The sequence below is a fragment of the Leptonychotes weddellii genome, chromosome 5 (genome assembly GCF_054177405.1).
Source record: "Leptonychotes weddellii isolate Sample4059 chromosome 5, ASM5417740v2, whole genome shotgun sequence".
NCBI lineage: Eukaryota > Metazoa > Chordata > Mammalia > Carnivora > Phocidae > Leptonychotes > Leptonychotes weddellii.
This window is the reverse complement of record NC_138373.1, coordinates 149,848,170-149,868,219: the sequence shown is the minus strand read 5'-3', so window position 1 is coordinate 149,868,219 and position 20,050 is coordinate 149,848,170. Positions and strand designations below refer to the sequence as shown.

General features: G+C 53.2%; 1 protein-coding gene across 3 annotated transcripts; it reads right to left on the bottom strand.

Annotated features, from left to right (window-relative positions):
• Positions 1–35: 35 nt before the first annotated feature.
• CSF2RB (colony stimulating factor 2 receptor subunit beta) lies at positions 36–18,322 on the bottom strand. 3 transcript variants are annotated; one of them, XM_081822403.1, is made up of 11 exons: positions 18,022–18,322; positions 11,410–11,643; positions 10,310–10,433; positions 7,532–7,722; positions 4,721–4,872; positions 4,471–4,639; positions 3,852–3,987; positions 3,531–3,688; positions 2,264–2,403; positions 1,134–1,296; positions 36–725 (listed from the first exon to the last, which is right to left on the bottom strand). In XM_081822403.1, the coding sequence occupies exons 2-11, from the start codon at positions 11,483–11,485 to the stop codon at positions 679–681; spliced, it is 1,356 nt and encodes a 451-aa protein (XP_081678529.1). In that variant the 5' UTR covers positions 11,486–11,643; positions 18,022–18,322; the 3' UTR covers positions 36–678. The 3 variants fall into 3 exon arrangements, with proteins under 3 accessions (XP_081678529.1, XP_081678528.1, XP_081678530.1); XM_081822402.1 differs by having other exon boundaries at positions 11,410–11,647; positions 18,022–18,321; XM_081822404.1 differs by having other exon boundaries at positions 36–722; positions 11,410–11,647; positions 18,022–18,321.
• Positions 18,323–20,050: the final 1,728 nt, after the last annotated feature.

Sequence of the window (20,050 nt, the reverse complement as noted above, 5' to 3'; positions counted from 1 at the left end):
TTTTTTTTTTTAAAGATTTTTATTTATTTATTTGAGACAGAGAGAATGAGAGACAGAGAGCGTGAGAGGGAGGAGGGTCAGAGGGAGAAGCAGACTCCCTGCCAAGCAGGGAGCCCGATGCGGGACTCGATCCAGGGACTCCAGGATCATGACCTGAGCTGAAGGCAGTCGCTTAACCAACTGAGCCACCCAGGCGCCCGAGGGTTAGATTCTTTCCAGTAGCAGGAGGGGCTGGGGACTCTAGCTCAGGGACTATAGCTCAGGGCAAACACTGTGGACTTCATGTAGGAGGCAACGCATACGCTTGAGCTTCAAGTAACAGGGAGGTTTGGACAGGTAGAGATGGGAAAAACCTGGTGGAGGAACCAGGAGGGGTAAAGGCCCATCAGGAGCCCCAACGTCAAGCCCCTCACAGGCTGGGCCCCTCCAGGGCTCCCTTGGTCTATTCTCTTAGGCCTGGTGTCCAGACCTCTTTTCTACTCGATTGTAACCCTCTTCCTGGGACTCGTCCCCTGCGAGGCTGGCTGCGGCTGGGGTCCTTGCTGCTAATAACTCCTCCCTCCTCCTGGACCTAGTCTTGTACTTGTCTCCCGGTGGTCAGTATAGAAGCAGGGAGATTAAGAAATCTGGGGCATCTGGGTGGCTCAGTCGGTTAAGTGTCTGACTCTTGATCTTGGCTCAGGTCTTGATCTCATGGGCGTGAACTCCACAGGGTGTGGAGCCTACTTAAAAGAAAAAAAAAAAAATCAGAAAGAAATCAGACCAAACCCTTCCAGTCCCAGGCCTCAGTCCATAGCTCCTGATGTTTGCTGCTATGATAACTGTAACTGGAAATTCGGGCTGAGTGGTCACTAGGTGATGGCTGCTACAAAGGCTAATGAAGCCATGGGCCATATTAATAGAGGGCTAAGGTCCGGTCTGAGGGAGGAGCGACGGTGAGGACTGCTTTTCGCTGCTCTCAAGACCTCACCTGCAGTCTGTGTTGCACACCAGGTGTCATTTCGTGTGACTAGTGACACATAGAAGAAAGGATACTTGGGTGGGGTGGGGTCACACTTCAGTGTCCACATCACCTTTGTCCTCTGCCCAGCTGGGCTATACCCGGGAGGGAGGGTGGAGGCTGGGAGACATACCCCACTCGGTGTCCCAGAAGCTCTCCTCACTCCACTCGCTCCAGATACCGTTGTAGCCGCTGGGGGTGGGCTTGACCCTCACTCTTGCCTGGTACCTGGTAGCAGTCTCCAGTTGCGGCAGCGACATGCTGTGGGCGTTCTGGAGGGTTTCCGTCTTGCTCTCCTGAGGGCACACGTGAGTGAGCAGGTGTGCTGAGGCTGAGGCAACTTGCTGGTGTATGTGGGGCACAGCCCCAAACCCCTCCCCCCTCAGGGCCCCGGGTTTTCTGTCCCATCAGTCCCCAGCTGCAGCTGCATCCTCAGGTCTGAGGCAGTCCCCCCAGCCCCCATGGAGGGCCCTACTCCAGTGCTCGCAGAGGTAGAGCACTCTGGGTGGGACTGGGGATTGCATTCCTATGCCCTAGGACAATACCAAGGCCCAGAAATCCTGAAGACACATCATGTCCCACCCTCACTCTGAGACAAACCCCCCAACCTCCCAGCTCCTCAGGGACAGCCTGGACCCCAATTATGGCCTTCCCAGGAATGCTGTGCAGCATGACTGGACTCGGGGGGCCTGCTCCTAGCTCCCCCACTGACCGCACCCCTCCTGGCTTCAGTTTCCCTATTTCCAGGCTGAAGGTCTGTGGCTGGCTCTGAGGTTTCTGACTTGGGCCACGGGGAGCCCCAGGTTCTGCACACAGGGCCCGAGGCTATCTGGGGGTGTGGGCCAGAGATGGAACCCTGGGCTGGGGCCCTGCCTGCTTTATCAGGAGCAGCTCTGCTCAGAGAGGCTGCACAGTTGTATTCCAGAGAAGACCTCTTTGAAGAAGAGTCCCTCGGTGACTTTGGAAAACCCTTCATCCGGCTTGTCTCCCTGCCCTCCGAGCCCTGACATTTGCATCCTTTTCGCAGTTCGGGGTCCCATAGTTCATTCTGGCCATGTCACATCACCTCTGTGAGCCATAGACCTTCACCAAGGGAGGGGACAGTGACCAGCCGACCACACAGGGTCATGACTGCTACGTCTCAGCAGCTTCCTCTGACTGGTCCCCGTGCTGGGAGCCAGGCACCTGGCAGGTTGGGGCTCTCCTGTGTGTTTTCTCACCCCGCCCCCCCCCAGACTGTGCTTCCGGGGCAGAGGTCCTCACCTCCCATGAGGCTGCATCTTTCTTGTACTGGACCTGGAAGGTGTGACCTATGTGTTTGTAGAGCATCTCCTCTGCCATCCAGTGCAGGGTGTAGCCGTCTCTGCTCTTAGTCACATTGAGTGTCGGCTGAGCCATCTGGACTGGAGGGAGGGAAACCTTTAGGAAACGTTGTTCCTATCATGCCTCCAATGGAACATTCTTTTCATTCCATGTTGGTCACAGGTGCTCTCTCTAACTGGGTCCAGCCAATCTCGGGGTCCTTGAACCCCCACTCCCCCGAGCAGCCCTTCTCTGGGGAGATGCTGAGATACACTTGTTTTGCAGTGAGGTGACCCAAAGCATGGGTTACTCCTCACATTTAAGTAAAAATAAAAACACCAATAATTGGTCCTCTTCTGGAGCATTAGCTATGTTGTATGCACTGTCCTACAGGCTCGGTCTGCATGAATCCCTTCACTTGATTCTAACAGCAACCCCTACATGGTAGGTCCTGTTCATTTGCTACAGTTCACAGATGAAGAAACTGAGCCCCAGAATGATTAAGTCACCTGCCAAGGACAAGGCAGCTAACAAGTGGTGGAAAAAAGATGGCAACCCGGCAGACCCCCAGAGTGACTGGTGGATTCCAACCCAGGTGACAGAGACAGATGGGCTGTGGCCTCCTGCACACACTCAAGACTGGGTGGAAGAGCCTGGGGCCCTGAGAAGCCATGCAGGAGGTTCCTTTGCACGGGGTCCTTGCTACACAAGAAGAATCAGGGATATGATCCTGTGAGGAATTACAATTTCTTTGCACGTATTCTAGCCCTGATTGAAGGAGTCAATCATAGATCAGTTATTTTGAAGATGGAAAATATCCCTTGGTGGAGGACTTTGGGAACCTGAGAGAGAAAAATCCAGTCAGGGAAGGAAAGGGAAAGTTTGATGGGAGGACTGGCAGGGCGTGGCTGGCAGGAGGGACCACAGAGCAGCTCAACAGAAAAGCAGAGCTAAAGGAAGGTGAAAACAGGTTTTAAAGATGTGTTCGTGGGGATTATCAGTTGAATCTTTCTTCATATTATTTGCCATTGTCATTGTTGTTGCTTCTTGAGCACTTCAAGAAGAGATTCAAATGACTTTTGTTCCCTTTGCTCACTGGACTGCGTTTGGCTGACAGCGACAAACAGGAGAGCCGGCCATCAGGAGTCCTGAGTTGATGTGGGGGACACACGCAACAGGATCATTGCAGGAGCACCCATGCCGAAGGTGGGGGGGGAGGCAAACTCACTGTGGTCCGAGCTCTTTATAAACTTCTCCTCCTCCTTCAGCCGAAGGGAGACGGTGTATTGGCTGTGGTTCCCGGGGTCGGGCACGGGAATCTGGCATCGGTGTCGGACGTGGAGGCCGGGGAACTCCTCCTTCAGCACTGGGGAGCACTCTTCCTCCCTGAGGATCACGGTGGAGGTGAGGGCAGAAGGAGGCAGGCGCCACGGGAGGGATGTGACCTCGGGAGGAGCCGTGGCTTCCGCTGGGGCCCCCAGAGTCAGGGGGAGGCCTGGAGAGGGCAAGGTGTTGAGGCGGGGAGGGGAGGGAGAAAGGGGACACTCACCCTGCATTGGGGCTGGCCTTGTAGAAGAGGGTGAAGGAGACTGTGCTGGCCACCTCGGACCTCACTTCCCAGGAGCAGCTAAGCACGGCGGCCCCGTCGAAGAAGCACTGGAGGTTCTGGGGCTGGGCCTTGTCCCCTGGGAGGGGAGACAGTCCCTTATTCATTCCCTCCTGCATTCATTCCTTTGCTCTCAGGGGGCCTACTGGGAGCCTCATCTCCTAGAGATCATGGGCTTGGGCCCCAGAAAAACTCGGGCTTCAATGTAGCCTGAAGCCGCCAGCTGGGTGAGTGAATCCCGTGACCCTTCACACCCCACTGGGCAAAATGGGGAGGGCATCTCGTTTCCGTGCTCAGGGCCTCAATACAGTGATGTTGGTTCGTCTCCACGGAGCACAACACTCAGGAAGACACAGCTGCTCATCAGGCTACTGTCATTGTCATTGAAAGTGCCCCTAGCCAGAAGATGTGCAGAGGCCGGGGCCCGGAGGGAGTTGGCCCAGGGAAGCGATTCTAAACCCATGACACAGGAGACTGGTGGAATCCCGCAGAATGGACTCCCCGGAGCTGGACGAGCCGCCCTCCCCTCAGAAAGGCGTTGCCCCAACTTTGACCGTGTTACCTGTCTGCGAGGGCCAGCAGACCTCCGGGCTCCACTGGCTAGGCCGCCCCGAGAGCCCTGAGCTGGGGGCCAGATGGGTGCGCACTCGGGCCACATAGGTGCTGCTGGGAATGAGGTGCTCTGGTGCCAGGACGGCCTGGGAGGACTTGAAGTAGAGGGTGGAGGCCTCCTGCAGGGAGAGAGGGGTTAGTGGAGAGGCGCCCACTGGGCCGGTCCCTTGGCTTGGGGCGGAGCTGGCCATGGTCCTGACCTCCCAGGAGTCCTGCAGCCGCTTGTAGACCACCTCATACTCCAGGTTGGAGAGCCAGTGGCTCTGGGAACCAGGAAGGGCCACCGTCCAGGTCAGCAGGAAGCGGTCCCTGGTAGTATTGATCAGGAGGTCCTTGGGCGCCGGGGCCTGCACTGGAAGAAGGGGGGCAAGGGCCCATAAGGGGCTGGATGACTGTTGGGCGGCATTTTCTGTGTGGGCAGATGGGCTCCAGGCTGAGTGCTGCCCCTACCAGCAAGTGGCCTTGGACAAGACCCCTTTCTTCTGTGGACCTCAGGCCCTTCACCTGCAAAATTGTCTGGGGTCACTGTGAACACGAACAAAAGCTGTGCACATATCACATAAGCTCCATGAAGTGCTGGCAATAAGCTCCCAAAGGAGCCCCCTGTCCCCACCTGTCCCCACCTGTCCCCAGGGCCCACCCTGCAGCCTGTGTGGTCCCCTTCCCAGCAGAGGACACTGTGGCTCACGTTACTCCCTCTTGCCCTGTCCACCCTCCTTCGCTTTCCACCTGCCCAGGGTCCTGCTCCTCTCAGAGTCCAGCATAAATGTCGCCTCTTTTAGTACCTTCTTGGATTCCCCTCTGCTGGGCAGAATCCCTCACTCCTTTTCCCGTCCCACCATAGCCCGATGTATGGTCCTTACAACCCTAGTGCATTCATGTGTTTACACGTCTGCCCCTCCAAGTAATCAGGAGCTCGTGGGTGGCAGTGTTTGGGCCTTGACCCCCTTCCCTATCCCCACGGCCTGAGAGTAGTGGCTCAGGGAATTTGGGGGACAAAGTGAGTGAACGATGAATGACTACACAAATAGGTACGTGTAGGCAACCTTCAGAGACCTTTCAAGAAATCATTCCATCAGCCTACAGCAAGCGTCTGTCTGCTGGGAGAGCATATTCATTCATGAATGGCCTGGCTCCCGCCTTCCTGAAGTTTCTGTGTCTGAATGCTGAGGGGTGACTTTCAAGCACAATAAATTCAATGAGTCCAAACAAGGTGTAAATGTTCTGTGCTGGACGTGGGCCATAGCAACGCTGGAGCCTCTAGAAAATCTTAAGGCAGGAATAGCAGATACAAGGCACCCCCTCTTCAGTCCCCCACCCCTGCACCCACAGCAGGCTCATCAGTCCCTGCACGACTAGCCCCTGAGCCTGTCAGGGAGTGGGAATCCCTCTTAGCGTGGAGCTCTAGAAGCTGTTACCTGAACGGACCAGGAACCCAAGCAAACACCTATTCACCCGACCTGAGAGATTTTAGTCGGCTAGCTCATTGCACAGGTCAAGAACCTGAGAAAGGAAGTGAAATGTCCCAGACCTCCGCGTGTGGGGGCCTCGAATGCACACCTGTCCTCTTGCCCAACACCCGCCAGCCTCCCTGATTCATTGCCAAAATGGTTTGGGCTGGAACTTGACCTCCTTGCTGAACATACGCTTCAGGAGGCCAACACCACACTCCCTCCCCCCTTTCTAAGTTGACACCTTCCCTGTGACCAGGCCACCAGATCCTGGGATAAATGATGGATGGTTTTCCCAACCTGCCCTGCCCTCCCGTCTCCCAGCCTTGGCACGTGCCCGTTTCCTCTACCAGGAATGCTCTTCCTGCTCTGTTCTCCCACCCACCCTTCAACCCTCCCTGCAAAGCTCTTTCCTCTGGGAACCCTGTCCTGACCACCACCCCCAACCCGAGGCTCCTCACCCACTGCCCCTCAGCACATGGCATCCACCTGTGGTTCAACTTCTACTGTTTCCTGCCTCTCTGCATGCTCTGAGGCCCACCGGGATGGGGCCCTTTCTCATCCATCAAACATGTTTTGAGACCCTGTTTGAAATGAATTCACAATGGCCTAACCCATCCCCTCTTCCGGGCAACAGCTTTGTGCTGCTGTGATGAAAACAGGCAGGAAACAAAGGCCGGAGCCCCCTTTCCATCCGATGCTTGCAGGTGCAACGGGCTTGCCCAGTGTTTGGGACCCAGGACGCTAAGTCACACACATTGCATCCGAGTGGCCTTGAGCAAGTTCCTGTTCTCTTGGCTCCATCTCATTATCAGTGAAACGGGGTAAAAAAAAAAAAAAGTAGCACACGACACCATGCATTATTGTAGTTATTAAATAATATTGGGCAGTGTTTCCTAAAAGCCAGTCATCTGTGGGATTCTTACCACGTGAATTCCAACTTTAAAAGATGATCCTCTTGAACATCTCTATTTTAGGTTCATTCTGAGCACAGATATAATTGAATTAATGAGGTTGAAGTGCTGGTTATATATGACTGTGTAATATACAGTCACATGAAACTTAACTATTTACATAAAATGATCATTGACCCACCCAGGAGCACTGGTTTTGGGGGCCGCTGTGGACACACGGCGTGCTTGCTGGCCCATCACTGTCACCACCACTCAGGGGTGGCACTTTGGAAGAGTTATATGACCTCTCTGGGCTTTAATGGGCTTTAATCACCTCATCTGAAACTGGGCTGTTGCAGACATTGGATGAGACTAGATTGGTGATGAGTGCTTTCGGGCTGTAAAGTTTCTACCTGAATAGGAAGGATTGTTCTGGAAGGGAAGCCTTCACCACTCCAGGTGGTGGGGCAGCCAGGGCCAAGGGAGGTGCCATTGGCCAGGGGCTCCTCACATTATTGCTCAATGCCTCCATCACAGGACGACTGTAGCCTCTTCTCTCAAGAGACCAAACCCACCCCCAAGCCAGTGAAGACTCTCGCTCCCAGGCCCTTCTGCAGGCTGGCCACCTGCCGAGGGGCCACCTCCATCCGGGGATCCCAGGCCTTACCATGCTGGGTCAGAGTGATGGTGAGCTGGGTGCCCAGAGGCCGGTCCGGTTGGAATGAGAAGTAGTCTCTGTCAGCAATAACGAAAAGCTTGTAGGGAATGACACATCTTCTGGACACACAGCCGGAACAAGGGTGGTCTAACAAGGCCGTGTCGTTACTGAGGTCACAAGGTACTGGCTTTGGAGGGTCCCTGCCAGGAGAGAACGTGGTTAGCCCAAGGTGAGGGAGAGTCACTCATTCAGCAAATGTCAGTAAGTGGTCACCATGTGTGGGGCTCTGTCCAGGGTCAGGGGGACACACGTGACGAGACTAAATAAAATACGTCATGTGTCAAACGGAGCAAACTTCACATAGACAAATACAGCAGGGCAGGGAGATAAGGAGGCCAGAAGGGCTGGGGTGGGGGTACAATTTCAAATAGAGGAGAGAGGGGAGGCCTCATGGAAAAGGTGACTTTGGGGCAGAAACTCGAAGGAAGTGAGGGAGGGAGCCATGCACATTCTGGGGAAAGAGGAATTTAGGTAAAGGCAACAGCAGGTGCAAAGGCCCTGGGGCAGGCACAGGCTTGGAGTGTTGTATGACTAGGCAGTTACCCAGTGTACATGGGGGAGAGTCTGTGAGGGTGGGAGGCAGAGACCAGTAGAGCAAGGTGACAGGCAGCAGTGTTTAAGAGGAATTTAAGGAATTTGGATGTCACCGCGAGTGGGGAAAATGTGCAGTTATGAGCAACGGAGTGACATATCGTGACATCTGCTTTGAAAGGCTTCCTCTAGCTGCTGGGTTGTGGATAGATTGGGTTGCGGGGAGGATGGTAGTCTTGGAAACAGAGACCAGGTAGGAGGCTTCTGGAATATTCAAGTGATAGGAAGTGGTTTGCACCAGGGTGGTGTTAGCCTTGGCCAGATTCACATTCTATTTAAAGATGAAGCCGACAGCATTTGCTGGTGGATTAGAGGCACTGGTGGGGAAGGAAAGGTGGTAAAGAAGGTAAAGGAACATACCTCCCAGTTGCTCAGTTGGAGCCTCTGGGAGCTCTCATTTAGTGAAGCGGGATGTGGGGATGAACAGGAGCCGTGTTTGGGGGCAGGGCAGGAATTTGGTTTAGAACAGTGGGGGTGGAAGACACCTTTCTCTAAGGACCTGTGGAGAGCCAGGTGCACCTGCAGGCCTGGAGCTTAGGGGCGGGTGGGGCTGGTGAGCGTGTGAGAGTTACCGGTGCGCAGCCTCAGGCTAGGCTGGGTCTCCGCCCCTGGATCAGGATATACCAGAGTGGAGAATCAAGGATGAACCCCCAGGCATCCTTCAAGTTGGAGACAAAAGAAGGGCACAAACAGGGAGACAGAAAAGGTGAGCTGGGGGAGACACAAGGGGAGGGGGGAGACACAAGGAGAGGGGAGAGTGTGGTGGCTGGAAGCCAGGAGACGGAGGTGCTTCCTGAGGACGCGGTGGTCAGTCTGCGTTGGGTGCTGCCCACGGTCAAGATGGGAGACTGAACGTTGGATTTAGCAGCAGGGAGGGCTTTGGTGCCCTGGGCAGGAGCAGTCTGGGGGGCCTGATGGGGGCAGCAGAAGCCCAGGGGCGTGGGTTCAGAATAATTGGAAAGACCTGGGACTCAGTGGGTCTAGACAACTCTTTGGAGGAGGGTGGCCTCAAAGGGAGGCAGAGGATGGGCCCCGCTGAAGAAGATGGGGGTCAGGAGGCCCCCCCAGAGCTGCAGCCTTTGTTGGCAGGGGTAAGTGGGGGTCCGGTCACATTTGCTCAGGGATCGGGAATGATCCTGGGAGAGGGCCTGTCAATGGCACAGGGAGAGCGGAGAGTGGGGCGGCAGTGATGTTCTTGAGCAGCAAGAGTGGGTGGGATCCCGGGGCACAGCCTTAGACAGGTCTGGGGTAGGAACTCACTGCAGAGAGCACCCAGGGAGGTGCCAGGGGGGTGGGCGGGCGGTGTGAGCATGGAGGGGGCCGGGAGCCTCTCTTGTGCCGGGGAGGGGTGGGTGTCTCGGCGCAGGAGGAAGCGGGCCACAGCCAGGGCCGGGCGGGGGCGGGGGGGGGGCAGGTAGAGGAGTGCAAGGAGGGTGGAGCCGGGAAGATGGGGGCTCCCAGGAGCGCGGGAGAGAGGGCTGAGGGGCACTGCTGTGGGGTGTGAGGAGCCGCTCCTCCCCAGGGCTGGCCTCCAGCGGGTCTCCCTGCACCTGCGATGCCAGCCAGTTAATTATTTCTATTACTGTGAGTTAGACTGTCCCCAGACCCCAGGACGGTGCAAGGAATCTTCCCAAATGGCATATACCCCGGAGACCATGTGAAGGGGAAGGAGAAAACCCACACTCTGGAGGCGGCATGGAGGCCAGCCCCCCATGCCAGACACAGGGCATTGGTCCCCACTCGGCTGGTCAGCTGCCCTGTGGTCGGGAGAGGGACCTCACCTCTGCAGCCTCGGTTTGCGTGTCTGTGAACTGGGCATCATACCCATGCCCTGCCCACCTCACAGTGAAGACAATCTAACATCGACTTTTGCAGGGCAATTGTGTTCAATTGTGATGAAATAAGATTATCGCCACCACTGTCATCAACGGCAAGGTTAATGTAGAAGACTCTTCCCAAAACCCCGACATCAGACACCAGCACCTGGGCCTGGCAGGCTGCCTAATGGAGCAGGAGCTCCTGGGCTGGGGCTGGGGCCTCCCCCTCCTGGCCCTCGGTGCGTCCCCCAACCTGGCACAGCCCCACACAGCAGCAACCCTCCCTGTCCCCTGGCCCCTGGGCTCTGGTGTCACTCACTCATTCAGCCTCCGGTAGAGAGTCAGGTTGATGAGCCGCTGGGCGTCCTGAGTGCTTGCCCACCTGCATGTGATGTGGCTCTTGTAGTTATTATAGCAGCTCAGGGTCTGCAGCGGGACAGTGTCTGCCCAGGGAGAGGCACAAAGGGGGTCACATCTCTCCCCTCAAGATGTCCCTTGTCACCTCCTCTCCCAGCCCCTCTGCGATGCCCAGAGCTGGGGAGGGGTTTCCCAGAGTCCTACAGGGGCTACTGGCTGCTAGGCAGAGCTCCCTGGGGGCCCTGAGGGGGACAGAGGTTCTGTGGGTACAAGGGCCCTCCCTGGCCGTGGACTCTCCTGCCCAGAGAGAAACACCACATTCTAGTCAGCATGGCACATCTCCTAAGCCCCTGCTGTGCTCTGCTCCTGGAAAGGGTCTCCCTCCCACCCCACGAGGGACACATGCTTCAGGCCCGGGCCTTTGGAGCAGCCTGGGAGGAGAGGCACATGCCCACCCTGAAGAGTCAGCACGACAGAGCCCCGTGGGACCTCCCCGGCCCGGGGCTCTTGGTCAGCTGCAGGGCCTCGTGCTGGGAAATGGAATGTGGTTCTCGGGGTTACCAGAGAAGCCGTGTTCTCTGGGAGCCCCTGGGGAGGGGGTTTGTGGGCCTCAGGAGCCAGAGGAACAACCCAGCAGAGCCTCCGAGCAGGAGGAGGGTGCCGGGGCCGAAGCAGGGAGAGACCACCAGTCTAAGGGCACCCAGGAACGAAGGCACAAAGGAGGGAACTGGTCAAGGCCGTCAGGGGAGCAGAGTATCTGGGGTGGGCTGGGGGCAGACATAAGGCTGGAACAACCAGCCTGGAGGTGAGAAGGCTCGAGTGCCAGGCGGACAAGTGTGGACAGAGAAGCCACATAAGCAGAGATGGACTTTCAGGAGGCTGGAGAAGGATGAGAATCCAGGAGGCGGGCGGGGGGTGCCAGAGAGGATCAAGGAAGGGGAAAATGAGGGAGGGAGGGAGGGAGGGGTCTGGGGGCTTCCTGGGGGACATGTGGGGGTGGCCTTGCTCAAGGACCGGCTTGTGAGGAGGGGCTAGGAACGGAGAGGAAGCAATGGAGCTCACCTTGGGCCCCTGCCACACTGGGCCCCCAGAACAGAGCCAGCAAGACAACGGGGAGCAGCACCCAGGGTGGCACCATCTCTGGGACAGCTCTGGATTAGCAGGTGGCCAGCTCAAGTAGGTCCAGCGCTGCGCAGGGGCTGGGGTCCTCACTGGCCTGGAATCTTTCATTCATCCCCGGCTGGAGGCCAGGCCAGACCCATGTCCCCAGCTCCTGTGAATCCTCTCTCCAGGATTCTGCCTGGAGAAGAGACTCCAGCTGAGAGTGGGCCCCTCCTATCCTGTAGCCCCAGGACTTGGCCCATGTTGCAGAGTGAACCCAGGAGTGATGCATGGGCTCCAGCACCCCCTGCCACCTCAGCCTGGCACCCAGGGCAGGCCCTTCCGCTTAGCCTCAGTGCCTAGGGCATGACTGTGAGGGCGATGCATTTAATGGCTTCTGCAGAAATAGGTACCCACCTGGTCATGCACCAGGAACTCCTGTACAATCCCCTGGCCATGGGAAGACCTGGGAGGGAGCCCTGGTATTTGATTTGTTCTGAGCTCCCTGAGGGCCCTGACCTGATCTGCTTAGAGCAATCACAGAGTGTGGCGTCCACAGTGCCCTCCCCTGGGTGGGATCCCACGCGTGCTCACACCGTGCGCACACACACTCAGGGCCTCGTGCTGTCCCGCCCTCCCTCCATTTACTGTCATCCCTCCCACACCGCCCTCAGAATGCCCGTTCCCCTTTCTCTGCAGAAGGTTGGGGATTTCCTCTTTTCATTTCGTCTAGCCCTGGGAAGTACCCAGGAGAGTGGAGCAGAGCAGAGGACAGCGGCTCCTTTTCTCCCTGTAAGATGGTCTGAAACTTCACGAAGCATATATATACACACGCACAAAGCAGCAACTGTCCTACTGGGAAAAGCACAGCTCTGGACACAGCCGACTTGGCCTTTAGCACAGGCTCAGGCTCTCCCAGGCCAGTGACCTGGGTTGACCACCAATGCACCCTGAACCTTGTTCTCTGCACCAGTAACATGGGTACAAACACATATCTCACATGAGAGGAACCCACCGCGGTGATGTTTACAGAGCGGTTAGTCCAATAAAAGATCAGGAAAGGGGTGTCTGGGTGGCTCAGTCTGTTAAGCATCTGACTTTAGCTCAGGTCATGATCTCAGGGACCTGGGATCAAGCCCCGAGTTGAGCCCTAAGTCAAGCCCCAGGTCAAGCCCTGGGTTGGGTTCAGTGGGGAGTCTGCTTCTCCCTCTCTCTCTGCCCCTCCCCCAGGTTGTGTACAAGCTCTCTCTCTCTCAAATAAATAAATAAAATCTTAAAAAAAAAAAAAGAGGCCCAGGAAAGAAGAGTGGGTTTGTTTGGAGCTGGGAGAGGAGAGTATTTGTCCACTTCAGTACCTACAGATGGGGGCAATGCCACCGGGTAAGGGTGTGGGTCCTTGTGGCTGGTACAGCTTGGTTTGCCTACCTGGAAATAGCCTAAAACCCCAGAGCTTCCATTTGGATCTTACCACAAGTAGAAATACTACATATGTAAAGAGAGTGATTCATCCTAAAATAAGTTAGAGGTTTAATACAATTCCAAAGAAAATTTAACATGAAGTTTTTTACAGGAACTCGGAAAAAAAAATATATGTGAGGACAGTTAATGAGATTTTTGAAAACGAGGAGGCTCTCCCCAATAGCAAAATTTATTGTAAAGATCCGGTAAGTAAAGCAGTGTGTTGCACACACACGATAGATCAATGGACATAACAACCACGCAATTCTATTCTACCCGAGAATGTACTACATGATGGAGGATTCATGAATCAATGCGAAGGAATGGAATATAAAAAGTGCTAAGATACTTGAATAACATTGTAAAACATATCCACCTAAATCTCTACCCCACACCATCCCCAAATATCAAGTTAGTTACAAATTTAAATATAAGAAGTTAAATCATATTAAACTTGCAAACCATGTGGCAGACAGTGTCAGCTTCTGAGCTGTCCCCTTCCTCCTTGGTAAAAGAAACTCAAGTTTCAGCTTGGCTTGGTGCTACACAGAATAAAAGATTACATTTCCTACTCTCTTTTATCGCTAGGTATGGTCATGTCACTAAATATTGTCCAGGGAGATGTGAGTGGAAACACTGGGTGTGCCATCCAGAAAAGGCTTCTTAAAGAGAGTTGGCTCAGGTAGGAGGCTTCATGTTTGCCCTCCTGCCTCTCCTGCTTCTTTCAGCCTACAACTTGGAAGTGATGGCTGGAGCTCCAGAAGCCGTTTTGAACCATAAGGTTACCTTAAGGATGGAGCCCAATGCAACAGAAAGAGGGAAGCCTGGATCATTCTTGTCACGGTGGAGCAACCATACCAGCCTGAGAGTGCTTACCTCTGGACATCTTTTATGTGAGAAAAAAAAAAAAAAAACCTTCCATATTGTTAAGCCACCATTGTTTGGGGACAAAACAGATGCAACTGGAAATAGAAGAAAACTTCACAGGGCTTAAAGGAGACAACAGTCCAGTAAGTGAAGGGCAAACTCCATTTTTAATAATGCCATACTCAATCACATGCTGGTAAACTTTTGGCCATTCAAGAATAAAAGGATACTCCTAGAAGCTTCCAGAAGTAAACAAGCATTATTTTCAATGGAATAAGGGTCAGGTTGGTCAGATTTTCTCACAAGTGATCCTGAACTCTAAATAGATAATGATGTCTTGAAAATACTGAGGGAAAATATGTTTAAGCCTAGAATCATTGAAAAAGTCAAAGTTACATTGACACTTGAGGGCAGAAAAACACATTTTGGAAATGTAAGACAAAGAAAAATTTCAGATCTTTTCTGAGGAACACAATTACTCTAGGATGTATTTCAGGAAAAAGAAAAACTGTCCAAGAAAGATAGTGTATGATATTGAAATTAGTGGTAAGAAAAGAAGCCAATAAGATTTATACTGAGTAAAGAATTGTTATTTATAAAGTGAAAATAAGTGAATTCACAATCACAATATTGAAGTAAAACATAGATGATCGTAATGTGGGAGTTGGCTGTCAGATTAGGGGTGGAAAGCAAAGGAGAACTGAAAGCTTGCTAAGCTAAAGATCATGTCTTGTTTGGAGAAGCATATGTATGTTAATTACACCCAAAAGCAGAGGGAAAATATACATTAAATACGTGTGTTAAAAACGTAAGGGTTAATCGGGGCGCCTGAGTGGCTCAGTCGGTGAAGCGTCTGCCTTCTCGGCTCAGGTCATGATCCCAGGGTCCTGGGATCGAGCCCCACATCGGGCTCCCTGCTCAACAGGAAGCCTGCTTCTCCCTCTCCCACTCCCCCTGCTTGTGTTCCCTCTCTCGCTGTCTCTCTCTCTCTGTCAAATAAATAAACAAAATCTTTAAAAAAATATGTAAGGATTAAAAACCACTAAGAGTGAGAGGAAAGCATGGGAGCAAAAGACTGATAGGGAGAGGGAGAAAAGAGAAGAGAAAAAGCAAACAACTTTTCACTCAAAACAAACATGCATACCAAAATTCCCAAACTCGTGAAGAAATTTAATGGTAGGAATAAAAACTGGAGATGGAAAAAAAAAAAAAAGCAAAACACAAATTCATTCCAGACAAAAAGAATGTCATGGAACAATCTGACAAAGATGTTTAAAAGAAGAATGCATCATGGCCACATGGGGATTATTCCAGAAACGGATGAAGAGCCATTAAGACATCTCTTCATGATTAAAAGAAACAGGCCAACAGATTAAAAGGGAAAAAAGGATCAGCTTATCTTGACAGATACTTCTCAATATTCGATAATACAAAAGCCCTTCCGATGAAACAAACGAACAGATGAACCTCGGCAAAGGAGACATTGAAGGGAACGTTGGCATTTCTGGGCATCTACTACAAATCTGTAGTGACATCAGAGTCAAAAGGAAAATGTTCGTGTTCTTCTCGTCAAAGGAACAAACAGGGGAAGGCTGACCACAGCTGCCATCTCCAGAGGTCAATCTTCCCCCCAATAATCTCTAAATTCAATGCAATCTAAATCAAAACTCCAAAAGGATTTTTACTGTGCGTGACAAACTGATTCTAGATTATAACAAACCAAACAGGAGAGACGGGTTCTTTAGCCAGAAAAATAATGGGGAATGTAATCGTAGACAGATGGAATGGAAAACAGTAAGGAAAATAACCAAGTAGGAATTTGGGAGGTAAGAGTGGCATTTCTAACCATGGAGGCTACATACTCATAAATATGATGTTGAGACAGCTGATAATTTTTTTTTAAGTTAGATTACTACTTTATGTATTACCTGCCCCTCCAAATTGCAGGTGAATTAAAGATCTAAAAGTCAAAACTGAAATGGTAAAAACATTTCAAGTATTTCCTTAACCTTAGGGGTTGAAGAAGACACCAAATCCAAAAAGCATAAAGGAAAAACAATGATAAATTTGAGTTAGAAGCAACTAGCACACTTTTATATGAAACAAGATATCTTAAACATGGTAAAGAAAAAAGTCAAGTGATTATCTGGAAACATATTTAAAACATATGTAAATACACTGTTAATAAACCTAATAAATGAGCCACACCTACAGTAAATACGTAAAAGGCAAAGAACCTGTAAGAAAATGGACAAAACATCTCCATACATTTCATAAAAGGAACCCGGATGGCCAACGAACATATATGGCAGATGCATAACTTCACCCATAATCAGGGAAAGGAAAAATCCAAGCAAGAATCAGATCATTTTCATCCATCCATCGGACACAGTTTAAAGACTGATCATCTCCCTGCCCCCGCCAAAAATGGCCTTTCATGCAAGAATGTGAGGGTATATGTTAATTCAGCTACTTTGAGATGATCTGACAATATTTATTAAATTTTTAAATGCACAACCTCTTGCTTGGCAATTCTGCTTCTAGACATGTGGGCTGCAAAAGAAACACTTTGGCGGGTGTGGAAAAATTGGAGACAACCTAAATGTATATTAATATGGGATCGGGTAACCTGTGGTGTACCGCTACTAATTAATGCCACCTATTTCTTAGGGTTAATAAATGAGTTAAATCTATATGTGTTATTGCGGAACGTTGTCCTAAATGTAATATTAGGTGAAAAAAATAAGTCAAAGAGCGATATGTATATTATAATCCCATTTATGTACAAAGGAAAACTCTATACTTGCAGCATGCTCAGAAGATGTTTTGGTACCAGGGGATAGAGATAACTGGCGTGTTCTCTTTTGTGTTACATGATTCTGGATCATTCTAACTGTTGATAAAGCAGATACCCACGTAGTCACTTAGTATTAAATACGCTCATCAAACAACTCAACTATCCTGTAGTATTGGTGGGTATGGCACAGGAGAACTGATGAATGAGAAAAAGAGTGATCAAAAGCGAACAGAGGGCGCCTGGGTGGCTCAGTTGGTTAAGCGACTGCCTTCGGCTCAGGTCATGATCCCGGAGTCCTGGGATCGAGTCCCGCATCGGGCTCCCGGCTCGGCGGGGAGCCTGCTTCTCCCTCTGACCCTATCCCCTCTCATGCTGTTTCTCTCTCTCTCTCTCTCAAATAAATAAATAAATAAAATCTTAAAAAAAAAAGCGAACAGAAAAGGTTTCATTCCTTATAAAACGATTAGAAAGCAGGAAAGATGAGGAGTCGAGAAAATCAGAACCTGGTGATACAAAATTGCTTTAGGGTCTTTGAAGACCCTATAGCAACTGGACATTTGCAACTTGTCACTTGGGCCTGACTGGAGAGGCCCCACAGGCTCGGACCTCCGTGCGGACCAGAGGTAACCTGCACCCCCATCCCCAGGGCAAATGCATGCACCCGCGCACACCCCGCACCCCGCGGCAGCTACACCTAGACATCTCTCCGCCCCCGCCCCCACCCCAGCCCCGCACCCCGCCAGCCCGCACACTTGGGTACAGAACACCCACACCTGGGCCTGAACCCCACAAAGCAACAGAGGCTCGGGGCCGAGTATGCCAGCCAAAACACCTTCTTCCAGGGGGAAAAGAAAGTCCCTGCGCAGGGGACCGGGCCCTTTCTCATCTTCCAAAGTGAGCTTCCAAAGCCACACCAAGCTCTGGGCCGCAGCCTGACAAAGTTCCAGGTTTCCCCCTCTGCCTCCCAGTCTCTTTGCACCCCTACATCCCCACGACACACCCACACCCACAAGCGCGACCGCGCCCTCGCTCTCCCACTCTCCCTTTCTAAACCAGGGTGTCAGGGACTATCGGAGCTCTTCCCATCCCAGAGACCAGGAGGCAGAAACCAGGGGGCAGGGAGAGGATGTTCTCACTGCCACCAACATCTTAGCGACACTTTCGTAGCAAAGCAAAGATGCCGCAAGTGTGTGACTCCCAGGCCAGAGCTCTCCACCTCCCCTGGCGTCCTCCCTGCTGCCAGGACAGGGGACCCCGCAGGTGAGCTCCCCACCCTTACAGCCCTTCACACGGACACTCGGGCTGTCTCCTCGCCCCCTGGCTCCCCAAGTCCCAGAGCCACACCTGCCCACTCCACACCCCCAGGCTCTGCTTGTCCTTGGTTCCCAGCCCAGACACCCCCTGCTCCCCCAGCCCTCCCCTTGAGCCTACCCCTGAAAGCCAGAACGTACCTCTTCACGGGGGGACTGCTCAGCCTTCTGCCAGAGTGTCCAGGCAACAGGGAGCCTCTCACGCTTCCTATTTATGCTGACGCCGTCGTTAGGAAACAGAGAAGCAGAAAGAGGAAGCGACACCAGGCCAGGCCGGTTTCTGTGACTCCTCACAAGATGGCCCAGCTTCTGAGAACTGTGGACACCGAGATATCGATTTTTTTTTTTAGGCCTTACTGAGTTTGCAAATGTTGTTCCTTCGGCCACAAGTACTGCTCCCTATTCACTCCTGCGCATCTCCGTGAGCTCCGTGCCAAGTTGCTTCATGCAGCCCTCCCTCCCTGACGCCCCCGGGGGATGCAGGGGGAGTTGGCGGCGATAACCAGAGTGGGCACCGGTCTGGAGCCAGATAGCGCTGCCGGGCGGGCTCCCACCTCTACGACCGCGCAGAGTGTGACCTTGTGCAAATCACCGGGTGGCGGTGTGTGACTTCGTGGGGTCTCGGGACTCCCACCTGTTCCTCACTTACAAGCAGCTGTCGAGAGAATCAAATGAAATGCTGCATGAGATGCTCAGAGCCGGATGCCCCCCTACCCGTGTTAGCCCGTGTTCCTGTGATTTCCCTGGTGTCCTTCTGTCTTGCACCCCCCATCCTGTCCCACAGTCCTCAGTGTGCGTGGCTGTCTTTCCCCAACACGGCCTTATGTGTGGTTCGCGTTTCTATGCCCGGCACCCAGCACGTGCCCGGGCACAGAGGAGGCTCTTAGTGACCCTGGGGGGGAATAATGAATGACTGCGGAGCACAGCAGGGTTGGGGCTAAGGCAATGTGAGTGAGACACATCCTTGGGCGGAAAATGTGAGGGGGTACCCAAACACTCAGTGATTGTAATAAAGAGTATTTTAGTGCAATATGGTAAAAAATAATGCAAGAAATCCACAACAAACGAAGTATGAAATTTTAAATAAAGACACTCAGTGCTCCATGAGCCATATTGTAGTCGGGCAGAAAGAAAAAGCGGTGCCATTTCCACGGGGCAGAGACTTGGTGAGGGGAGAGGACACCTCCCAGGGAAGAGGGTGCAGTGACAGGGGCAGGGATGAGGGGCGGGGGGCCGGGACCTTCCAGGAAGGGCTTGCCTGGCCAGGAATGGCTGGGAATGCCCCACGGCGGGTGGGAAGGGTGGAAAAAGCCCATGCTGGAGGGCAGAGTGGTACCTGCAGGACCTGGGAGCCTAGTTGGGAGGAGAGAGGCCCTCCTGGGGGCTGGGGTGCTCCTGTGCGGTGGGAGCCCTGACGCCCAAGGAGGCCCACTTGGACGCTGGGCTCTCCAGGCTGTGGGGCATTTCTGCTGCCCGGGAGCTTGAGAAGCTCCGTCTTGTCACCTTGAGGGAGGGTCACCCCTCCCTCACCTTGCCCACCAAGAGAGGGCAGGGGGCCCACACCCGTGAGGAATCTGGCTCCTGGTTGACAACCTGTGTGTGTCTTCTAGGCCTGGCCGGAGGCGATCACAAAGCCTTCCCGGGCAGGCCTGTGGGGGAAGCTGCCCTCCCACACCAGCCTTGGGGCACACTGTGCCTTGTCTGAGGGCCCCTCTGAGGGAGGTGTGGCCCCCGGCCGGTCATGCTCTTTCACATATTTGCATTGGAGGCCTCGAGCAGAGGTCTTCTTCTCAAGGGGCACCTGGAAGACACTCTTCCCCACTCTGACTCAGCACCCTGTTCTTTCCACTCCAAACCCTCGCCCTCACCCTCCCCTGACCCCCCGCCTCCGTAAAATGTCTGGAGCCTTCTGTTCTGGCTCCCTCGACAGCGAGAGGATCCTAGCACCCACTACTCCATTCTATAGGGAAGATGGAAAAGGGGGGTCGGTGCTTTCCCCGGGGGCACAGCCTGGCTTATTCCATCCACGAGGGATTCAGGCTTATTTACCTCTTTCCCTGAGGTTTGTGGCTGTAACTGGCTACTCCGGCACCTGGGCTGAGCTCCTGACAGCGCGGGTCATACCCCTTCCTTGGGTGGGTCAAGTGCCCCCCAGCCTCCGGGCTCCCTG